General features: G+C 40.7%; 1 protein-coding gene across 1 annotated transcript in view; it reads left to right on the top strand.

The window, feature by feature from the left end:
* Positions 1–22,931, top strand: part of LOC115168795 (plasma membrane calcium-transporting ATPase 3) — a 154,777-nt gene that overhangs the window by 17,436 nt on the left and 114,410 nt on the right. Inside the window, exons 2-6 of the mRNA XM_029724351.1 lie at positions 1,871–2,945; positions 7,030–7,142; positions 10,213–10,297; positions 15,218–15,475; positions 21,246–21,371. Coding sequence (XP_029580211.1) covers positions 2,699–2,945; positions 7,030–7,142; positions 10,213–10,297; positions 15,218–15,475; positions 21,246–21,371 — 829 coding nt within the window. The 5' untranslated portion in view covers positions 1,871–2,698. The remainder of the gene's footprint in view (positions 1–1,870; positions 2,946–7,029; positions 7,143–10,212; positions 10,298–15,217; positions 15,476–21,245; positions 21,372–22,931) is intronic.

The raw sequence follows: 22,931 nt of genomic DNA on the forward strand, positions 1-22,931 counted from the left end.
TGTTATTATGAGGTATTGAGTCATTATGGGGTATTGAGTCATTATGGGGTATTGAGTCATTATGGGGTATTGAGTCATCATGGGTTATTGAGTCATTATGGGTTATTGAGTCATTATGGGGTATTGAGTCATTGTGGGGTATTGAGTCACTATGGGGTATTGTGTCATTATGGGGTATTGAGTCATTATGAGGTATTGAGTCATTATGGGTTATTGAGTAGTGAGTCATTATGGGTTATTGAGTAGTGAGTCATTATGGGTTATTGAGTAGTGAGTCATTATGGGTTATTGAGTAGTGAGTCATTATGGGGTATTGAGTCATTATGGGGTATTGAGTCATTATGGGGTATTGAGTCATTATGGGTTATTGTGTCATTATGGGGTATTGAGTCATTATGGGGTATTGAGTCATTATGGGTTATTGAGTAGTGAGTCATTATGGGTTATTGAGTCATTATGGGGTATTGAGTCATTATGGGTTATTGAGTCATTATGGGGTATTGAGTCATTATGGGGTATTGAGTCATTATGCGGTATTGAGTAGTGAGTCATTATGGGTTATTGACTCATTATGAGGTATTGAGTTATTATGGGTAATTGAGTCATTATGGGATATTGAGTCATTATGGGGTATTGTGTCATTATGGGGTATTGAGTCATTATGGGGTATTGAGTCATTATGGGGTATTGAGTCATTATGGGTTATTGTGTCATTATGGGGTATTGTGTCATTATGGGTTATTGAGTATTGAGTCATTATGGGGTATTGTGTCGTTATGGGGTATTGTGTCGTTATGGGGTATTGTGTCGTTATGGGGTATTGTGTCGTTATGGGGTATTGTGTGTAGATTGATGAGGACATTGTTTTATTGAATCCATTTTAGAATAGGGTTAGGGTAAGGCTGTAACGTAAGAAAGTGTAGAAAAAGTGAAGTGGTCTGAATACTTTCCGAATTCACTGTATGTTGTAAATAAATGGGCAACATATCAATGTCTATATAGGCCACCAAACAGAAACAACCTGGGTAGTATTTAAAACACAGGACCATTCCAGAAACATCTTCTAGCCCCTAGCTTCTAGCTAGACCTTATCCCCCTAACTAGCCTATAGCAGCCAGAGATTTCTAGATCTCAGAGGATAAAGTGAGCTATAAATATGACCATGCTACAGGTCAACCATAGTGTGGACGTGTGTCATCTGTTGTTGCTCTGAAATGTAGATTCACCTCCTGAATGGTATACAACCACCCCACTACATGGAAAGGCCAAAGGAGTAGGACATCTTGGCATTAAAAGCATAGTCCGTTTTTATACGTTGACGTGCGTATAGGCTACTGAAAAACGTTCTAATATTGCATATAAGCCGACTAAATAGGACAGGACCCAGCCAGGGAGGGAGAGAAGCCCAGATTCAGGACAAGGCAGGGGTGACCCTGTAGATGCCAGTCTGAAAGTAGGGCTACAGGAGTACAGCTGGCCTCAGCCAGGACACAGAGAGGGAGACGTGGAGGAGACTGAGAGAATGAGGGAGGAAAGAGCTACAAACCAGAATAAGGTAGATGGAGAGAAATGGGAATGGTTAAATGGAATATAAAGATGGTGAGAAAGGGGAATGGTTAAATGGAATATAAAGATGGTGAGAAAGGGGAATGGTTAAATGGAATATAAAGCTAAACTAGAACAAGTTCATGAATAAAGTGAACTCGTTCTGAAGATTGGAGTGGCTCAGGTGACCAAGGTCTTCATTTTGATTGGCTGTTGCATAAAACAATTGACATCAAGTTGCAGGTGTGTTGCTAGTTGTAGAGATGAGTTCTTCTAATTCTCTCTCTTTCTTTCTTTCTTTCTTTCTTTCTTTCTTTCTTTCCAGGTTCCTGTCTGCTCTATCACTAGTCCTTCTCTCTATCCCTCCACCCCTTCATAAGCGAGGGAAGAGCGAAGAGTGGAGTCGCCAAGGACACAGGCAGAAACGCTGGAGTCACCCCTCCTCATCCCTCTGATTGGGAGAACGCTGGAGTCACCCCTCCTCATCCCTCTGATTGGGAGAACGCTGGAGTCACCCCTCCTCATCCCTCTGATTGGGAGAACGCTGGAGTCACCCCTCCTCATCCCTCGGTGGAATCACCCCTCCTCATCCCTCTGATTGGGAGAACGCTGGAGTCACCCCTCCTCATCCCTCAGATTGGGAGAACGCTGGAGTCACCCCTCCTCATCCCTCGGATTGGGAGAACGCTGGAGTCACCCCTCCTCATCCCTCTGATTGGGAGAACACTGGAGTCACCCCTCCTCATCCCTCGGATTGGGAGAACGCTGGAGTCAGCCCTCCTCATCCCTCGGATTGGGATAACAAAATACTAGAAGAAGAAGTGAGTCAGCGGTTTCTGAGATGTTGCTGACTGGTCCCTGGTTAAAACCCTGACCCCTCACCCCTGACCCTACTGGTTAGCTAATGAAGTCTGTGTTTAAGACTTGTTTCTAAGGACTCTTGAAAGAAGAAGGAAGGACCAGCGCTTGGTGACAGGCTGGTATAAAAAAGCAGAAACACTCGCTCTGCTCTAAGAGAGAGAGAGAGAGGGAGAGAGAGAGAGGGAGAGAGAGCAAGTCTGGACTCGTGTGTTCCAGATGAGTGAGTGAAACCTCTCCAGAGAAGGGAAATAGAGACCACAGAGAGAGAAGAGGACCAAACCAGGCTGTCAGAATGTCTACCACTGCCACCATGGGAGAGATGGCTAACAGTGCTGTTGAGTTCTACCCTAAAGGCCGGAGCCGTGGTGGAGGTGGGAAGGAGGAGGGTAACAACGCTGCAGGGGGAGATTTTGGGGTGACGGTGGAGGAGCTCAGGGATCTGATGGAGCTCCGGGGAGGGGAGGCCATCCAGAAGATACAGGAGGCGTACGGAGACTCAGAGGGCCTGGCCACTAAACTGCTCACCAACACTATTGACGGTAAGGTGGTAGGGAGGGTATGTGTGTCTGTGTGTGTTTGTGTGTTGTTTGGCCTGTGGGATTGATCTCAGGCAAGCTGACAGTATCAGATGATCAACACTGAACAACCTTACTCTAGCAGAACACCATGGACAGACACACACACACACACACACTCTCTGTCAGTCAATTTCATTGATTTGAGTATTTCAGGCAGAGGCCGATCCTACCTGTCGAATCTGGTCCAACTACAAGCATATTTGTCCTGTCGAATCAGGTCCAACTACAAGCATATTTGTCCAGAGGCCAACAGGCCGTCTCTGAATAGCAGTACAGAAAATGTGGATTTTAGGATATTCACATTAAAATCTGTTGGATGGAAATCTAGCTAGTGAGAGAGTTGGTAAAAGAGTTTGTGAATTAGTCCGCGAGATACCCAGTGAAAATAGCCCTTTAAATTGTTCGGTAGAGGTAAACTTCCAAGAGATTGTTTGTCCAACAGTTTGAAGAGTTGATACACTGAAGAACTAACGTCTCTTTACCACAGCACCCGGGAACAGGAGTCTTCTCACCATGGGAACTGTAATACCAATACATAATTACACACATACTCACTACTGCAGTTTTGACACCATTACAGAGATCTAAGAGAAAGAAAGGGGGAGGACTGAGAGAGAAAAAGACAGGAGAGAGAGAGAGAGAGCGAGAGAGAGAGAGAGGGAGGGAGGAAGTAAAGAGAGGGAGAGATAGTGGGAGGGAGAGAGGGGGAGGAGTGCTAGAATAGCTTGCCGCATTGTCAAGGACATATCAAGGGGAGATTGAGAGAGAAAGGGAGAAACAGAAAGGGGGAGTGCAGTGGAGGGAGGAAGGTAGAAAGAGGGTGTGTGAGGAAGAGAGGCAGAAATAAATGGGGTAAAAAGAGAGGGAAGAAGGGAGGGACAGAATATGTACACAGTAATGATCACTCAACAAATTATTGTTCAACTCCTCTCTCTCTCTCTCTCTCATATGTGATTTTGGTAGTTTCATTACACCTATCTTACATCCAGAGTATTGGAACAGATATTTACAGTCCCTTTGGAAAGTATTCAGACCACTTGACTTTTTCCACATTTTGTTACGTTACAGCCTTATTCTAAAATGGATTACATTGTTTTTTTTCCCCTTATCAATCTACACAGAAAACCTTATAATGACAAAGAAAACACTTTTTTTTTTACATTTTTGCAAATGTATTAAAAATGAGAAAAAAAAATGAAATATTACATTTACATAAATATTCAGACCCTTTACTCAGTACATTGTTGAAGAACCTTTGGCAGCAATTACAGCCTTGAGTCTTCTTAGGTATGACGCTACAAGCTTGGCACACCTGTATTGGCACACCTGTATTTGGGGAGTTTCTCGTTGGATGGGGAGCCACGCTGCACAGCTATTTTCAGGTCCCGCCAGAGATGTTAGGTCGGGTTCAAGTCCGGGCTCTGGCTGGGCCACTGAAGGACATTAAGGATCTCTCTGTACTTCGCTCCGTTCATATTCCCCTCAATCCTGACTAATCTCCCAGTCCCTGCTGCTGAAAAACATCCCAACAGCATGATGCTGTCACCAGAATGCTTCACAGTAGGGATGGTGCAAGACACAACGCTTGGCATTCAGGCAAAAGAGTTCAATCTTCGTTTCATCAGACCATAAAATCTTGTTCCTCATGGTCTGATAGTCCTTTAGGTGCCTTTTGGCAAACTCCAAGTGAGCTTTCATGTGTCTTTTACTGAGGAGTGGCTTCTGTCTGGCCACTCTACCATAAAGGCCTGATTGGTGGAGTGCTGCAGAGATGGTTGTCCTTCTGGAAGGTCAGAGTGACCATCGGGTTCTTGGTCACCTCCCTGACCAAGTCCCTTCTCCCCCGATTGCTCAGTTTGGACAGACGGTTAGCTCTAGGAAGAGTCAAACTTCTTACATTCAGTAATGATGGAGGTCACTGTGTTCTTGGGGCCCTTCAATGCTGCATCATTTTTTTGGAACCCTTCCACAGATCTGTGCCTCGACACAATCCTGTCTTGGGACCTCTACGGACAATTCCTTCATCCTCATGACTTGGTTTTTTGCTCTGACATGCACTGTCAACTGTGGGACCTTGTATAGACAGGTGTGTGCCTTTCCAAATCATGTCCAATTAATTGAATTTACCACAGGTGGACTCCAATCAAGTTGTAGAAACATCTCAAGGATGATCAATGGAAACAGGATGCACCTGAGCTCAATTTAGAGTCTCATAGCAAAGGGTCTGAATATTTTTGTAAATAAGGTATTTCAGATTTAAAAAATGAATACATTTGTTAACATTTCTAAAGACCTGTTTTCGCATTGACATTATGAGGTATTGTCTGTTGATGAGGAAAATAAATAATTTAATCCATTTTAGAATAAGGCTGTAACGTAACTAAATGTTGAAAGAGGGAAGGGGTCTGAATACTTTACTAATGCTCTGTACGTTTCATGTATTTGCAATACGTATTTTAATTACTTCTGAGTATTTTGTATGTTGTATTACACTGGCCTGAACTACATTCCAGTGTATTTTGTAACAAGATTATCTCGACAGCTGTAATTTGTATTTAATTTTTTTTAACTAAAATACATTTCTATACCATATCTTTAACAGTGGTTCACAATTTTGTGGCCCCCTTTCATCCTGCATTGGTATCAGAAGTCTGATGGCATTATGGTGTGATGAGAGAGTACCAGGAGACTGATGGTTCTATGGTGTGATGAGAGAGTACCAGGAGACTGATGGTTCTATGGTGTGATGAGAGAGTACCAGGAGACTGATGGTCCTATGGTGTGATGAGAGAGTACCAGGAGACTGATGGTTCTATGGTGTGATGAGAGAGTACCAGGAGACTGATGGTTCTATGGTGTGATGAGAGAGTACCAGGAGACTGATGGTTCTATGGTGTGATGAACCAGGAGACTGATGGTTCTATGGTGTGATGAGAGAGTACCAGGAGACTGATGGACCTATGGTGTGATGAGAGAGTACCAGGAGACTGATGGTTCTATGGTGTGATGAACCAGGAGACTGATGGTTCTATGGTGTGATGAGAGAGTACCAGGAGACTGATGGTCCTATGGTGTGATGAACCAGGAGACTGATGGTACTATGGTGTGATGAGAGAGTACCAGGAGACTGATGGTTCTATGGTGTGATGAACCAGGAGACTGATGGTCCTATGGTGTGATGAGAGAGTACCAGGAGACTGATGGTTCTATGGTGTGATGAGAGAGTACCAGGAGACTGATGGTTCTATGGTGTGATGAGAGAGTACCAGGAGACTGATGGTTCTATGGTGTGACGAGAGAGTACCAGGAGACTGATGGTTCTATGGTGTGATGAGAGAGTACCAGGAGACTGATGGTTCTATGGTGTGATGAGAGAGTACCAGGAGACTGATGGCATTATGGTGTGATGAGAGAGTACCAGGAGACTGATGGTTCTATGGTGTGATGAGAGAGTACCAGGAGACTGATGGTTCTATGGTGTGATGAGAGAGTACCAGGAGACTGATGGTTCTATGGTGTGACGAGAGAGTACCAGGAGACTGATGGTTCTATGGTGTGATGAGAGAGTACCAGGAGACTGATGGTTCTATGGTGTGATGAACCAGGAGACTGATGGTACTATGGTGTGATGAGAGAGTACCAGGAGACTGATGGCACTACGATGTGATGAGAGTATCTGCTAAATTAACTAAATGTATATGTGTAGGATCAGTCAAAAGTTTGGATATACCTACTCATTCCAAGGTTTTTCTTTTTTTTATATACTATTTTCTACATTGTAGAATAACAGTGAACACATCAAAACTATGAAGTTTCATGTAGTAACCAAAAAAGTTTTAAACAAATCAAAATATATTTAATTTTTCAGATTCTTCAATGTAACCACCCTTTGCCTTGATGACAGCTTTGCACACTCTTGAAGAAAAACCCTAGAATGAGTAGGTGTGTCCAAACTTTTGACTGGTACTTAACATATGTGTGTGTGTGTGTGTGTGTGTGTGTGTGTGTGTGTGTGTGTGTGTGTGTGTGTGTGTGTGTGTTGCAGGTCTGTCAGGTGACCAGGCGGACCTGGATCGTCGTAGCAAGTCATTCGGTCAGAACTTCATCCCTCCTAAACAACCCAAGACCTTCCTGGAGCTGGTCTGGGAAGCTCTTCAAGTATGTTGAATGATTTATTGATATTCATGTTTTGATATACACTGTATATATACTGATATATTGATATATACAGGTCAAATAATGGAAACACTTGAGTAAATGATTAGATAGAAAGTGTACTGAAAGCAGATGCTTCCACACAGGTGTGGTTCCTGAGTTCATTAAGAAATTAACATCCCATCATGCTTAGGATCATGTAGAAAAATGCTGAGCAGGCCATTATTTTCTCCATTATTTTGGCTACTATGGCTATACCCCCATAGAATGACAATGCCCCCCCATCCGCAGGGTGACTGAATTGTTAGATGTTAAAGGTGCAATATGCAGAAACAGCTCCTCCATTTCCTGGTTGCTAAAATGTGACTCACCGCCTGGATTCGGGACTTATGTAGCAACATTTGAAATTGTGTTTTTTACATTGGATTAAAGTAGAGACTCTGAGCTACAAAATGGTAAATCATGCACTGCATTTGAGGAACAATGGGAAAGTAATTCTGCTTTTGACAAAATTACCTTTGAATGTGTTGGTACCTACTGGAGAGCTCTTCTTTGTCTCCACCCATTCAGCATCGTTCACACCCTCTTAAGCTTTAGCCCCACCCATCTCGTTTCGCTCTCGGAGCGTTCAGAGCGCACACTTGACGCTTTGGCCGATGATTTGTTTACCTCAGGATAACATGAAAACAGCCTAACCAGCTCTGCTGGCAACAATTACGTGACACTTTTCTGAAGACATTTACTGACACCGGCCATATTCAACGGGTGTTGTACACACGTCACGTAACGTTAGCTAACGAGCCAGCCAGCTAACGTTAGCTAGCTAGCTAACAGTACACTTTAGCTTGAAATGAAACCACTTTCTGTCAAAATTAGAAACATGTAATATCTGAAAATGTAGCTAGCTAACGCAAGACTATCTTACCTGTATACATCATCATGCATGATAGACACATCTCCCTGTCAGGAATGCCATACCATCAATGCCCTTAATTTGAAGATGTAATCCGGAGACAGGTGTTTCCTCCATCTCTTTAGCTATCAGACTCTAATTCCACTGATTTCAAAACTTGATCCTCCAGAAAGTAGAGAGCAACACTTATGCAGCTTCACTACTGAATACATTTTTTTAAAAGCAGAGTTTGACAGGATTATCAATACAGACTGACGAGCTCAAATAAACAGAAGCGTTCTATATGGCAGACCAATCCGAACTCATCTCTCGGCTTGTCCAGCCCACTCATTATCTCAGCCAATCGAGGCTAGCAGGAAGGTTGCAGCCTACTTTTTCTGTGCCTAAACCAACAAGACTTGTAATTTAACAATTGTATTAGTATTTACAGATGGCATACAAGTTTGTCATTAAGGCACATGAAAGTTCACATGATCGAGAAGGTATTTCTGATTAAAAAAACATTTTTTACGTTCAAACGGCTCTCCTGTGAATTCGTGACTTGTGACATACGCCTAGTTTCCTGAATCGGGTCACAAATTCTAATAGTTCGCCTAATTCTAATAGTTCGCCAAAACAAGCAGTCAGAGTGTAGAGAATCATTGTACCATCTAAACCGCTGTGAAATTATTTTCCATAACCAAAAATATTTTATTTTCAGTTGTTTGAAGCTGTTTGAAGAGGGTGAACAAAACTGAAAGTAAAAGACAGAAAAACAAAACTTAAGAACTGGAAGCATAGAAATAGCGCACATAGAACAGATCTAATGCTTTTTAGACTTGCTTTCAATGAGAATGACACATAGATAACTCACATTTCTGTGTGAATTTGGTTAGGTCTCCAAAAAAAGTTACATATTGCAGCTTTAACTAACCTTTATTTAACTAGGCAAGAAAGTTAAGAACAAATTATTACTTACAATGACAGCCTACCCCGGCCAACGTTGGGTCAATTGTGCGCCGCCCTATGGACTTCCCAATCACGACCGGATGTGATACAGCCTGGATTCGAACCAGGGACTGTAGTGACACCTCTTGCACTGAGATGCAGTGCCTTAGACCGCTGCGCAACTCGGGAGCCCATATGCCATGGCCGTCTCAGTCACCAGATCTCAACCCAATTGAACACTTATGGGAGATTCTGGAGGAGTACCACCACTAACAAAAGACCAGATTATGGAATTTCTCCTGGAAGAATGGTTTCGCATCCCTCCAAGAGAGTTCTACACATTTGTAGAATCAATGCCAACGTGCATCGAAGCTGGTGGCTACTTTATTCCTTTATTTGTTTCCTTTATTATGGCAGTTACATGTAGATTGGTATATAGATTGATTGATTGATTGATATATATATATATATATATATATATATATATATATATATTCATTGATATATTGATATATAGATTGATTGATTGATATATATATATATATATATTCATTGATATATTGATATATAGATTGATTGATTGATATATATATTCATTGATATATTGATATAGATTGATTGATTGATAAATATATATTCATTGATATATAGAATGATTGATTGATTGATATATATATTCATTGATATATTGATATATAGATTGATTAATATATATATATATATTGATATATTGATATATTGATTGATTGATATATATATATATTCATTGATATATAGATTGATTGATATATATATATATATATATTCATTGATATATTGATATATAGATTGATTGATTGATATATATATATATATATATATATTCATTGATATATTGATATATAGATTGATTGATTGATATATATATTCATTGATATATTGATATATAGATTGATTGATTGATTGATATATATATTCATTGATATATTGATATATAGAATGATTGATTGATTGATTGATATATATATATATATATTCATTGATATATTGATATATAGATTGATTGATATATATATGTATATATTGATATATTGATTGATTGATTGATTGATTGATTGATTGATTGATATATATATTCATTGATATATTGATATATAGATTGATTGATTGATATATATATTCATTGATATATTGATATATAGATTGATATATTGATTGATTGATTGATTGATTGATTGATTGATTGCTTTACAGGACGTCACTCTTATCATCCTGGAGGTGGCGGCTATCATCTCCCTGGGCCTGTCCTTCTACCAACCCCCAGGAGATGACACTGAGGGTACGACCTGGGATCGATGTCTGTCTGGATGGCTGCCTGGTTGGCTGACAGACAGACACACTCCCCTCCGTATTTTTTTTGGACAGTGAAGCTAAAACCGCTCTATACTCCAGCATTTTGGATTTGAGATAAAAATGTTTCATATGAGGCGACAGTACAGAATGTCACCTTTTATTTGAGGGTATTTTCATGTATCTAGTCCCCCCATTTGAAGGTGTCATCAGTATTTGGACAGATTCACTTATAGTGTATTAATTAAAGTATTGATCTTTTGTTCCCATATTCCACCCAATGATTACATCAAGCTTGTGACTCTACAAACTTGTTGGATGCATTTACAGTTTATTTTGGTTGTGTTTCGGATTGTGTTGTATCCAATAGAAATGAGTGGTAAATAATGAATTGTGTCATTTTGGAGTCACTTTTATGGTGCTATGTTCGGCTGGCGCTAAGGAGGCGCAAGTGTTAAACGCACATTAGTTTGCAATTATGTAATGTAAAAACTGGTGCACTGGCATTTTCCAGCCCTAACGCCAGGTTCGGGAATGTACCTGTCTGTGAGGGATGGCAATATTTGAGGCTTGTCCTTAAAAACAAGCAGAAAAGTGATAATTTCATGCAGCGCCAATGGGACGTTTTAAATCCCACAAAAAGCAGGTCTTAATAACGGTAACACAGTTGATAATGGCGTGGATTTTGAAAGCGGAAGCAGGTGTGCAGGTGAATCTCGTATTTAGTTAAATTTAAGCAAAGCCTTCACTCTCATTTATCAAGGCTGGTTTAGCAACATCGCGTTGCTGCGTCGTTTTATCCTGGCCATTAGCCAAATTGCCTATGAATAAAGGCCTATTAAATGGTCTACTGAGAGTGCTTTGAAATATTTTTGAGGTTTTAAATTTGATTTATTTAGCTTTTTTTCATTATTCACATACCTGCATTTCGCTTGTTCAAGTAGGCAATCCATCCTCATTATCAAAGATCGCCCCTCGTCCGATTACCAAAAACACTGCTCCAAACTATTCAGTCATATTTCTTTGAGAATCTGTGTCGCACATAGGCAACGATACAGTTGACAGGAGCATATAGTGTTTTGTGAAGACGTGTGAATGTTCTTAGTAAATTACATTTAAGCCTACCTGTGCACAGGGTGTCATGGAACGAGAGAAGAGTTTTATGATATCATGCTTCTGACCCAATCCTATTTAGAAATATTGATTGTTTTTTCATTTTATTTGGATTTAAATCCAAAGTTGTTATTAAGATTCACCATCCAAGGGTTTATGGTGAGAACATACTACATTTACATTTTAGTCATTTAGCAGACGCTCTTATCCAGAGCGACTTACAGTAGTGAATGCATACATTTCATACATACATTATTTTTTTTTTTCCTGTACTGGTCCCCCGTGGGAATCGAACCCACAACCCTGGTGTTGCAAACACCATGCTCTACCAACTGAGCCACCGGGAAGGCCCTGTGGCTCAGAGGGAAGGCCCTGTGGCTTGAATGCAATTCAATTTCGTCTGCTATTTCTGGAGAAGTGCAAATACGATCTGTAAGATGGTTCGATGATGTTTATAAAACATTATATTTGCGAGCATTATAACGGTGAGTGGACATTACCCCTTTCTCTGTATAATGGATCTTTATCCAGCTCCTGTAAAAAGTTGGGATGTGTGTAAAACCATCCATAGTCTAAGTTGCCTTGTTTGTATTATATGCCCACGGGGAGCAATTATGGTGCCTGCAGCTGTATTTAGACATTTAGCCTATTTAAAACCATTTGTTGCTTAGTTTTTATTAGAATTTCATTGGAATTATACAGTGTCTTTTTGGACCTTCTCAATAGCCTATTGAATTTAATGTTGCTTATTGACTACTTTTGGCATGTTCACAGACTGCAATTTACAGTAGGCCTGACCCCTATGCTATAGCCTATATTTAACAATGTACTTCCATATTGAAGCAATGCAATTACAACAATGTGGACTGCAAACGTGTTCAAAATATTTAGCAAATACTGAATGCTGCAGGCTATTTAACGAACACCCCCAAACCTATAACGCGACAGCAGCGCAAAGACCATTTAATTAAGTTTATTAAAATAGAGCCAATGTGGTAAATACGAATATAACATTTTTAAAAAGGCTCCTACATTAACGTGAATGCTACTATTATTATGGATAATCATGAATGAATCCCGAATAATAGGGACAAATATCATAACCCCAAGACATGCTAACCTCTCACCATTACAATAACAGGGGAGATTAGCATTTTATATCATACCCCCAAGACATGCTAACCTCTCACCATTACAATAACAGGGGAGATTAGCATTTTATATCATACCCCCAAGACATGCTAACCTCTCACCATTACAATAACAGGGGAGGTTAGCATTTTATATCATAACCCCAAGACATGCTAACCTCTCACCATTACAATAACAGGGGAGGTTAGCATTTTATATCATACCCCCAAGACATGCTAACCTCTCACCATTACAATAACAGGGGAGGTTAGCATTTTATATCATACCCCCAAGACATGCTAACCTCTCACTATTACCAATAACAGTGGATGTTATTCATGATTATCTGTAATAAATGGTAGCATTCACATTAATGTAGAAGTGTTTAGAAAGATATTCTATTCTTATTTGCAATTAAAGTGACTTCAAAATGACACAATACATTATTTATCATTACTATCTATTGGGAACAAAATAATCAGAAACAAACAAAAATAACAGAAAATGTTTGATGTAGTCATTGTGTGCTATGAATATGGGACCAAAATACAAAAATTGACTACTTCAATACATTATATGTGAATTTGTCCAAATACTTTGAGAATGTTTGCCATAACAGGAAAATAATCCTGCAGGAACAGGATACGTGAATTTGTATCTGGATCATAATTAATGGACATTTTTGTAGAGGTTGATACAAGGAAAAATCAAGTCTGAAATTTCAAAGTGGAAGTTAAACTTCAGAAGCCTTTTTGCACTTCAAATACACGTTTTTAATTTACTGCATTGCAGGAAAGGTGTCTTACAACAAGATCCTACATCTGTATGACACCTTCAAATGGGTGTCACGTCTGTCGAAAGGAGTAACGGACCAAAGTGCAGTGTGTGTAGTTCCACATTTTATTTACTCTGTGAAACTCATGCAATACATCAAAATAACTGAATAGACAAAAACAACAAACCGTGATGCAGAGAACAAACACTGCTCAAAAATAAATCACCCACAAAACTTAGGAAGAAAAACCCCTACTTAAATATGATCTCCAATTAGAGACAACGAGGACCAGCTGCCTCCAATTGGAGATCAGCCCAAACAAGCCAACATAGAAATACAAAAACTAGAACCTAAGACCATAGAAATAGAAAACATAGAAAAACACAAAACCCCCCTGTCACGCCCTGACCTACTCTACCATAGAAAATAACATCTTACTATGGTCAGGACGTGACAATGGGGGGATTAGACACATAAAGTGCTTTCATTTCTAAATGGTAAAACAGATATGTAGGAAAATTAAAATTAAAGATGACTTTCTGTACTCTTGCTTCATATAAAACATTTGATCTCAAATCCAAAATGCTGGAGTAAAGAGCCAAATTAAACATTTGATCTCAAATCCAAAATACTGGAGTAAAGAGCCAAATTAAACATTTGATCTCAAATCCAAAATACTGGAGTAAAGAGCCAAATTAAACATTTGATCTCAAATCCAAAATACTGGAGTAAAGAGCCAAATTAAACATTTGATCTCAAATCCAAGATGCTGGAGTATACTAAAATTGATTAAATTGTTTTTTTTCTTCAATCTACACACAGTACCCAATAATGACAAAGCAAAAACAGTTTTTTTTTGGCAGCGATTACAGCCTTGAGTCTTCTTGGGTATGACGTTTGGCACACCTGTATTTTTGGAGGTTCTCCCATTCTTCTCTGCAGATCCTCTCATTCTCTGTCAGCTTGGATGGGGAGCGTTGCTGCACAGCTATTTTCAGGTCTTACCAGAGATGTTTGATCGGGTTCAAGTCCGGGATCTGGCTGGGCCACTCAAGGACATTCGGAGACTTGTCCCGAAGCCACTCCTGCGTTGACTTGGCTGTGTGCTTAGGGTTGTTGTCCTGATGGAAGGTGAACCTTCGCCCCAGTCTGAGGTCCTTCATCAACGATCTCTCTGTACTTTGCTCCGTTCATCTTTGCCTCAATCCTGACTAGTCTCCCAGTCACTGCCACTGAAAACATCCCCACCACATGATGCTGCCACCACCATGCTTCACCGTAGGGATGGTGCCAGGTTTCCTCCAGACGTGACGCTTGGCATTCAGGCCAAAGAGTTCAATCTTTGTTTTATCAGAGCAGAGAATCTTGTTTCTCATGGTCTGAGAGTCTTTGGTGTCTTTTGGCAAACTCCAAGCGGGCTGTCATGTGCCTTTTACTGAGGAGTGGCTTTCGTCCTGCCACTCTACTGTGGGACCTTATATAGACAGGTGTGTGCCTTTCCAAATCATGTCCAATCAATTGAATTTACCACTGGTGGACTCCAGTCAAGTTGTAGAAACCTCTCAAGGATGATCAATGGAAACAGGATGCACCTGACCTCAATTTCGAGTCTCATAGCAAAAAGTATGAATACTTATGTACATAATGTATTTCTGTTTTTATATCTTTAATACATTTGCAAACATTTCTAAAAAACAATTTTTGCTTTGTCATTTTGGAATTAGGCTGTAACCTAACAAAATGTGGAAAAAGTCAAGGGGTGTGAATACTTCCTGAAGGCACTGTAGATGGATAACAGTGTGTTTCTCCCCAGCGTGTGGTAAAAAAAGTCAAGGGGTGTGAATACTTCCTGAAGGCCCTGTAGATGGATAACAGTATGTTTCTCCCCAGCGTGCGGTAACGTGTCTGGAGGGGCAGAGGATGAGGGCGAGGCTGAAGCCGGGTGGATTGAGGGCGCCGCCATCTTGCTGTCCGTCGTCTGTGTGGTCCTGGTGACGGCCTTCAATGATTGGTCTAAAGAGAAACAGTTCCGTGGGCTTCAGAGCAGGATAGAACAGGAGCAGCGCTTCGCCGTCGTACGGAAAGGAAACGTGATCCAGATACCTGTAGCTGACATGGTGGTGGGGGACATGGCTCAGGTTAAATACGGTAGGTAACCAGGACAATTTTTATTTTTAATTGTACCTTTATTTATACAGGTTTTCCTCATTGAGATAACATCTCTTTTCCAAGAGAGACCTGGTCCAATAGCAGCAGGGGAACAACGTTTCAGACAAAACAACTTACAAACACTAACACAACTATAAACACACATACACTAACACACCATTAAACACAACTATAAACACACACACACTAACACAACATTAAACACAACTATAAACACACACACACTAACACACCATTAAACACAACTATAAACACACACACACTAACACAACATTAAACACAACTATAAACACACATACACTAACACACCATTAAACACAACTATAAACACACATACACTAACACAACATTAAACACAACTATAAACACACATACACTAACACACCATTAAACACAACTATAAACACACACACACTAACACAACATTAAACACAACTATAAACACACATACACTAACACAACATAAAACACAACTATAAACACACATACACTAACACACCATTAAACACAACTATAAACACACACACACTAACACAACATTAAACACAACTATAAACACACATACAATACAACAAAAACATTTTACGTTAAAAACACGAAAGACTTGACTGAAAAACAGCTGTCCTAAAGACAATTACACTCTTCTATAATATATACATCGATGACGTGTTTAAACTCCACCAACGAAACTAGATCATCACATTTTAAAATGTTCAGGAGAGAATTCCAGGACCACGGAGCTGAGTAACTAAAACTATTTCTACCATGACCTGTTCTAATTTTAGGGGATACTGTTAGAAGCGAATCAGAATGGGACCGTAATTGATATTTATTTACATTTACATTTTAGCAGACACTCTTATCCAGAGCGACTTACAGTAGTGAATGCATACATTTCATACATTTTTTTCTCCGTACTGGTCCCCCGTGGGAATCGAACCCACAACCCTGGCATAGCAAACACCATGCTCTACCAACTGAGCTACACAGGACTAAAACTGAACTGAGATAAAATGGCATTTTAGCCAATTTGGCCTTCTAAATCAGTATATACCAGTGTTTAAGCCTACGCAATGTCAATGGCGACCAGCCAACAGCGCTGTAGAGATCACAATGGTGTGTTAGACGTTTCTGATTTGTAATGAACCTGAGGGCTGCATGATACACTGAATCAAGTGCTCTCAGGGTAGTGGCTGAGGCCTGCATATATATAACATCACTAAAATCTAAAACCGCCAGTAATGTACATCGTACCAGCTCCTCCCTGGCCTCCAGAGAAAAACAAGCCTTATGCCGGTAATAAAATCCTAGTTTCAGCTTGAGCTTCCTTATCAAGTTCTCTAGAGGCACAGTGAAGCTCAGCTTACCATCAACCCACACACCCAAATATTTATACACTTTAAGTTGCTCTATAGTATGTCCAGCCAATGTAGCAATGACATGATTAGTAACATGCCTGGCATTTGAAAATACCATGCATTTTGTTTTATCCGAATTTAGAACCAGCTTTAAATCATACAGATTCTGTTGTATGATGTTAAATGCTCTTTGGGCATTTTCAAAAGCTAAAGATAAACTACTACCACTTGAATAAAGAACAGTATCATCTGCATAATAATGAACATCCGCTGTTTCAATCAGATCCCCAATGTTGTTGATATACAAAATGAACAACAGTGGGTCCAAAATAGAACCTTGCGGAACACCTGAGCACACCTCTATGGACTCAGATTTACAACTGTCAAGTGTCAGTGTCCAGCGGGTAGGACGGAGTCAGGCGCAGGACACAGAACTGTGTAAAAACGTACTTTACTCGAATAAATCACAAACTAATTCCATACAGGGAAAATATTCCAGCTCGACACAAAAGAGCGACCACTTTACAATGAACAAACACACACCAAACCATGTGGGAACCAGAGGGTTAAATAGGGAATAAATTATAATGTAATGGAAACCAGGTGTGTACAATCAAGACAAAACAAATGGACAAAGAAACGTAGATCGGTGGCGGCTAGAAAGCTGGTGACGTCGACCGCCGAACAAGGAGAGGCACCAACTTCGGCGGAAGTTGTGACAACAACCATCCGCCATTGCACATTGTGTACGATTTGATAGGTAATTTATAAAACAATCTAGATCATGACCAGTAATTCCACAACATTTTAACCTTTGCACTAACACAGCATGGTCCACGGTGTCAAAAGCCTTCGACAAATCAATAAAGACAGACACACAATGTAACACAACTAACAATGATACATTTTACATTTTAGTCATTTAGCAGACGCTCTTATCCAGAGCGACTTACATTTCATACATTTTTTTTCTGGGCTGGCCCCCCATGGGAATCGAACCCACAACCCTGGCGTTGCAAACACCATGCTCTACCAACTGAGCTACAGGGAAGGCCAGGACAAACTCAGCAAGAAAGGAAACGTCCTCTCACTGTCAACTGCGTTTATGTTCAGCAAATTTAACATATGTAAATATTTGTATGAACATAACAAGATTCAACAACTGAGACATAAACTGAACAAGTTCCACAGTCAAATGACTAACAGAAATTGAATAATGTGTCCCTGAACAAAGGGGGGGGGGTCAAAATCAAAAGTAACAGTCAGTATTTGGTGTGGCCACCAGCTGCATTAAGTACTGCAGTGCATCTCCTCCTCATGGACTGCATCAGATTTGCCAGTTCTTGCTGTGAGATGTTACCCCACTCTTCCACCAAGGCACCTGCAAGTTCCCGGACATTTCTGGAGGGAATGGCCCTCACCCCCGGTGAGACAAAACCGCGACATGTCAGTGAAGAGCACTTTTTGCCAGTCCTGTCTGGTCCAACAATGATGGGTTTGTGCCCATAGGCGACGTTGTTGCCGGTAATGTCTGGTGAGGACCTGCCTTACAACAGGCCTACAAGCCCTCAGTCCAGCCTCTCTCAGCCTATTGTGGACAGTCTGAGCCCTGATGGAGGGATTGTGCGTTCCTGGTGTAACTCGGGCAGTTGTTGTTGCCATCCTGTACCTGTCCCGCAGGTGTGATGTTCGGATGTACCGATCCTGTGCAGGTGTTGTTGCACGTGATCTGCCACTGAGAAGACGATCAGCTGTCCGTCCTGTCTCCCTGTAGCACCATCTTAGGTGTTTCACAGTACGGACATTGCAATTTATTGCCCTAGCCACATCTGCAGTCCTCATGCCTCCTTGCAGCATGCCTAAGGCACGTTCACGCAGATGAGCTGGGACCCTGGGCATCTTTCTTTTGGTGTTTTTCAGAGTCAGTAGAAAGGCCTCTTTAGTGTCCTAAGTTTTCATAAATGTGACTGTCACGATTGTCGTAGGGTAAAGTGGACCAAAACGCAGCAGGAATATGTGCACTCATCTTCTTTTTATTGAGGACAAAGAAGGTAAACCAAAACAAACACGTACACAAAAAAACACAACGACGAATTACAGGCCAGTAAGGCAACAAAGCTATACCCAGCACAATCTCCCACAAAAACCCCATGAAAACAAACTCCTAATTATAGGACCTTCAATCAGAAGCAACGATAACCAGCTGCTTCCAATTGAAGGTCCAACCCCAATAAACTAAACATAGAAATAGACTAGACAGAACATAGAAATACACTAACATAAAACAGTGCCCAAAAACCCCGGAATACATAAATCAAACACCCCTCTACATAGACACACACACCCCGAACCACATAAACCAACTACCCTCTGCCACGTCCTGACCAAACTACAATAACAAATAACCCCTATACTGGTCAGGACGTGACAGTGACCTTAATTGCCTACCATCTGTAAGCTGTTAGTGTCTTAACGACCGTTCCACAGGTTCATGTTCATTAATTGTTTATGGTTCATTGAAAAAGCATGAGAAACAGTGTTTAAACCCTTTACAATGAAGATCTGTGAAGTTATTTTGATTTTTACGAATAATCTTTGAACGACAGGATCCTGAAAAAGGGACGTTTCTTTTTTGGCTGAGTTTAGATAATACTGTAGGTAACCAGGAAAATGATCTGAAGGTAGATAATACTGTAGGTGACCAGGACAATAGTAGTATAATGTATGTATACTGTATATTGCACCTATAGGAGTACAGTTGAAGTCGGAAGTTTGCATACACCTTAGCCAAATACATTTAAACTCAGTATTTCACAATTCCTGACATTTAATCCTATTAAAAATTACCTGTCTTAGGTCAGTTAGGATCACCACTTTATTTTAAGAATGTGAAATGTCAGAATAATAGTTGAGAGAATGATTTATTTATTTCATCACATTCCCAGTTGGTCAGAAGTTTACATACACTCGATTAGTATTTGGTAGCATTGCCTTTAAAATGTTTAACTTGGGTCAAATGTTTCAGGTAGCCTTCCACAAGCATCCCACAATAAGTTGGGTGAATTTTGGCCCATTCCTCCTGACAGAGCTGGTGTAAATTAGTCAGGGTTGTAGGCCTCCTTGCTCGCACACACTTCTTCAGTTCTACCCACAAATGTTCTATAGATGCGGTCAGGGCTTTGTGACGGCCACTCCAATACCTTGACTTTGTTGTCCTTAAGCCATTTTGCCACAACTTTGGAAGTATGCTTGGGGTCATTGTACATTTGGAAGACCCATTTGTGACCAAGCTTTAACTTCCTGACTGATGTCTTCAGATGTTGCTTCAATATATCCACATAATTGTCCTACCTCATGATGATCTATTTTGTGAAGTGCACCAGTACCTCCTGCAGCAAAGCACCCCCACAACATGATGCTGCCACCCTCGTGCTTCATGGTTGGGATGGTGTTTTTCGGCTTGCAAGCCTCCACCTTTTCCCTCCAAACATAACGATGGTCATTAGGGCCAAACAGGTCTATTTTTGTTTCATCAGACCAGAGGACATTTCTCCAAAAAGTACGATCTTTGTCCCCACGTGCAGTTGCAAACCGTAGTCTGGCTTTTTTTATGGCCATTTTGGAGCAGTGGCTTCTTCCTTGCTGAGCGGCCTTTCAGGTTGTGTTGATATAGGACTCATTTTACTGTGGATATAGATACATTTGTACCTGTTTCCTCCAGCATCTTCACAAGGTCCTTTGCTGTTGTTCTGGGATTGATTTGCACTTTTCGCACCAAAGTATGTTGATCTCTAGGAGACAGAACGCGTCTCCTTCCTGAGCGGTATGACGGCTGCGTGGTCCCATGGTGTTTATACTTGCGTACTATTGTTTGTACAGATGAACGTGTTACCTTCAGGCATTTGGAAATTGCCCCCAAGGATGAACCAGACTTGTGGATGTCTACAATTTTTATTCTGAGGTCTTGGCTTATTTCTTTTGATTTTCCCATCATGTCAAGCAAAGAGGCACTGAGTTTGAAGGTAGGCCTTGAAATACATCCACAGGTACACCTCCAATGGACTCAAATTATGTCAATTAGCCTATCAGAAGCTTCTAAAGCCATGACATCATTTTCTGGAATTGTGATATAGTGAATTATAAGTGAAAGAATCTGTCTGTAAGCAATTGTTGGAAAAATGACTTGTGTCATGCAGAAAGTAGATGTCCTAACTGACTTGACAAAACTATAGTTTGTTAACAAGAAATTTGTGGAGTGGTTGAAAAACAAGTTTTAAATGACTCCAACTTAAGTGTATGTAAACTTCCGACTTCAACTGTATACTGTATATATTGTATCTGTACCTATATGTATAACGTTATGTACTGTATGTGTTGTATGCTTTCTATAGGGGACCTGTTGCCAGCGGATGGTATCCTGATCCAGGGAAATGACCTGAAGATAGATGAGAGTTCTCTGACTGGGGAATCAGACCACGTTGGGAAGACTGTGGACAAAGACCCTATGCTGCTCTCTGGTGGGTGTGTCTGTGTATTTCAACATTTTAATGTCACGTGCACAAGTACAGTAAAATGCCTTTCTTGCTAGCTCTAACCCCAACAATGCAGTAATAAATAGCAATGTAATACTAAAAATATCAAGGAAGAACAAAAAAACACATAAGAAATAATAATAAGAGATATGAAATACACCATGCATTAAGCATACTATATACAGGAAATATTTTAAAAGTCAGTTCCAATACCATATTAACAATGTGCAGGGATACTGGAGTGATGGAGGTAGATATGTATAGGGGGAAGGGGACAGGGATACTGGAGTGATGGAGGTAGATATGTATAGGGGTAAGGAGACAGGGATACTGGAGTGATGGAGGTAGATATGTATAGGGGGAAGGCAACAGGATATATAATAAACAGAGTAGCAGGTGTGTGTGTGTGTGTGTGTGTGTGTGTGTGTGTGTGTGTGTGTGTGTGTGTGTGTGTGTGTGTGTGTGTGTGTGTGTGTGTGTGTGTCTGTGGAGTCAGTATGCAGTGGCTTGCGAAAGTATTCACCCCCTTGGCATTTTTCCTATTTTGTTGCCCTACAACCTGGAATTAAAATTGATTATTGGGGGGTTTGTATCATTTGATTTAGAAAACATGCCTACCACTTTGAAGATGCAAACTATTTTTTATAATGAAACAAACAAGAAATAAGACAAAATAACAGAAACTTGAGCGTGCATAACTATTCACCCCCCCCCCCCCCCCCCCCCCCCCAAAAGTCAATACTTTGTAGGGCCACCTTATGCAGCAATTATAGCTGCAAGTCTCTTGGGGTATGTCCCTATAAGGTTGGCACATCTAGCCACTGGGATTTTTCCCATTCTTCAAGGCAAAACTGCTCCAGCTCCTTCAAGTTGGATGGGTTCTGCTGGTGTACAGCAATCTTTAAGTCATACCACAGATTCTCAATTGGATTGAGATCTGGACTTTGACTAGGCCATTCCAAGACATTTAAATGTTTCCCCATAAACCACTCGAGTGTTGCTTTAGCAGTATGCTTAGGGTCATTGTCCTGCTGGAAGGTGAACCTCCATCCCAGCTTAAATCTCTGGAAGACAAACAGGTTTCCCTCAAGAATTTCCCTGTATTTAGCGGCATCCATCATTCCTTCAATTCTGAGCAGTTTCCCATTCCCTGCCGATGAAAAACATCCCCACAGCATGATGCTGCCACCACGCTTCACTGGGGATGGTGTTCTCGGGATGATGAGAGGTGTTGGGTTTGTGCCAGACATAGCGTTTCCTTGATGGCCAAAAAGCTTAATTTTAGTCTCATCTGACTAGAGCTTCCATATGTTTGGAGAGTCTCCCACGTGCCTTTTGGCAAACACTAAAAATGTTTGCTTATTTTATTCTTTAAGCAATGGCTTTTTTTCTGGCCACTCTTCCGTAAAGCCCAGCTCTGTGGAGTGTACGGCTTAAAATGGTCCTATGGACAGATACTCCAATGTCCGCTGTGGAGCTTTGCAGCTCCTTCAGGGTTATCTTTGGTCTCTTTGTTGCCTCTCTGATTCTATGCCCTCCTTGCCT

This window comes from Salmo trutta, chromosome 30 (genome assembly GCF_901001165.1).
Source record: "Salmo trutta chromosome 30, fSalTru1.1, whole genome shotgun sequence".
Classification (NCBI taxonomy): Eukaryota; Metazoa; Chordata; class Actinopteri; order Salmoniformes; family Salmonidae; genus Salmo; species Salmo trutta.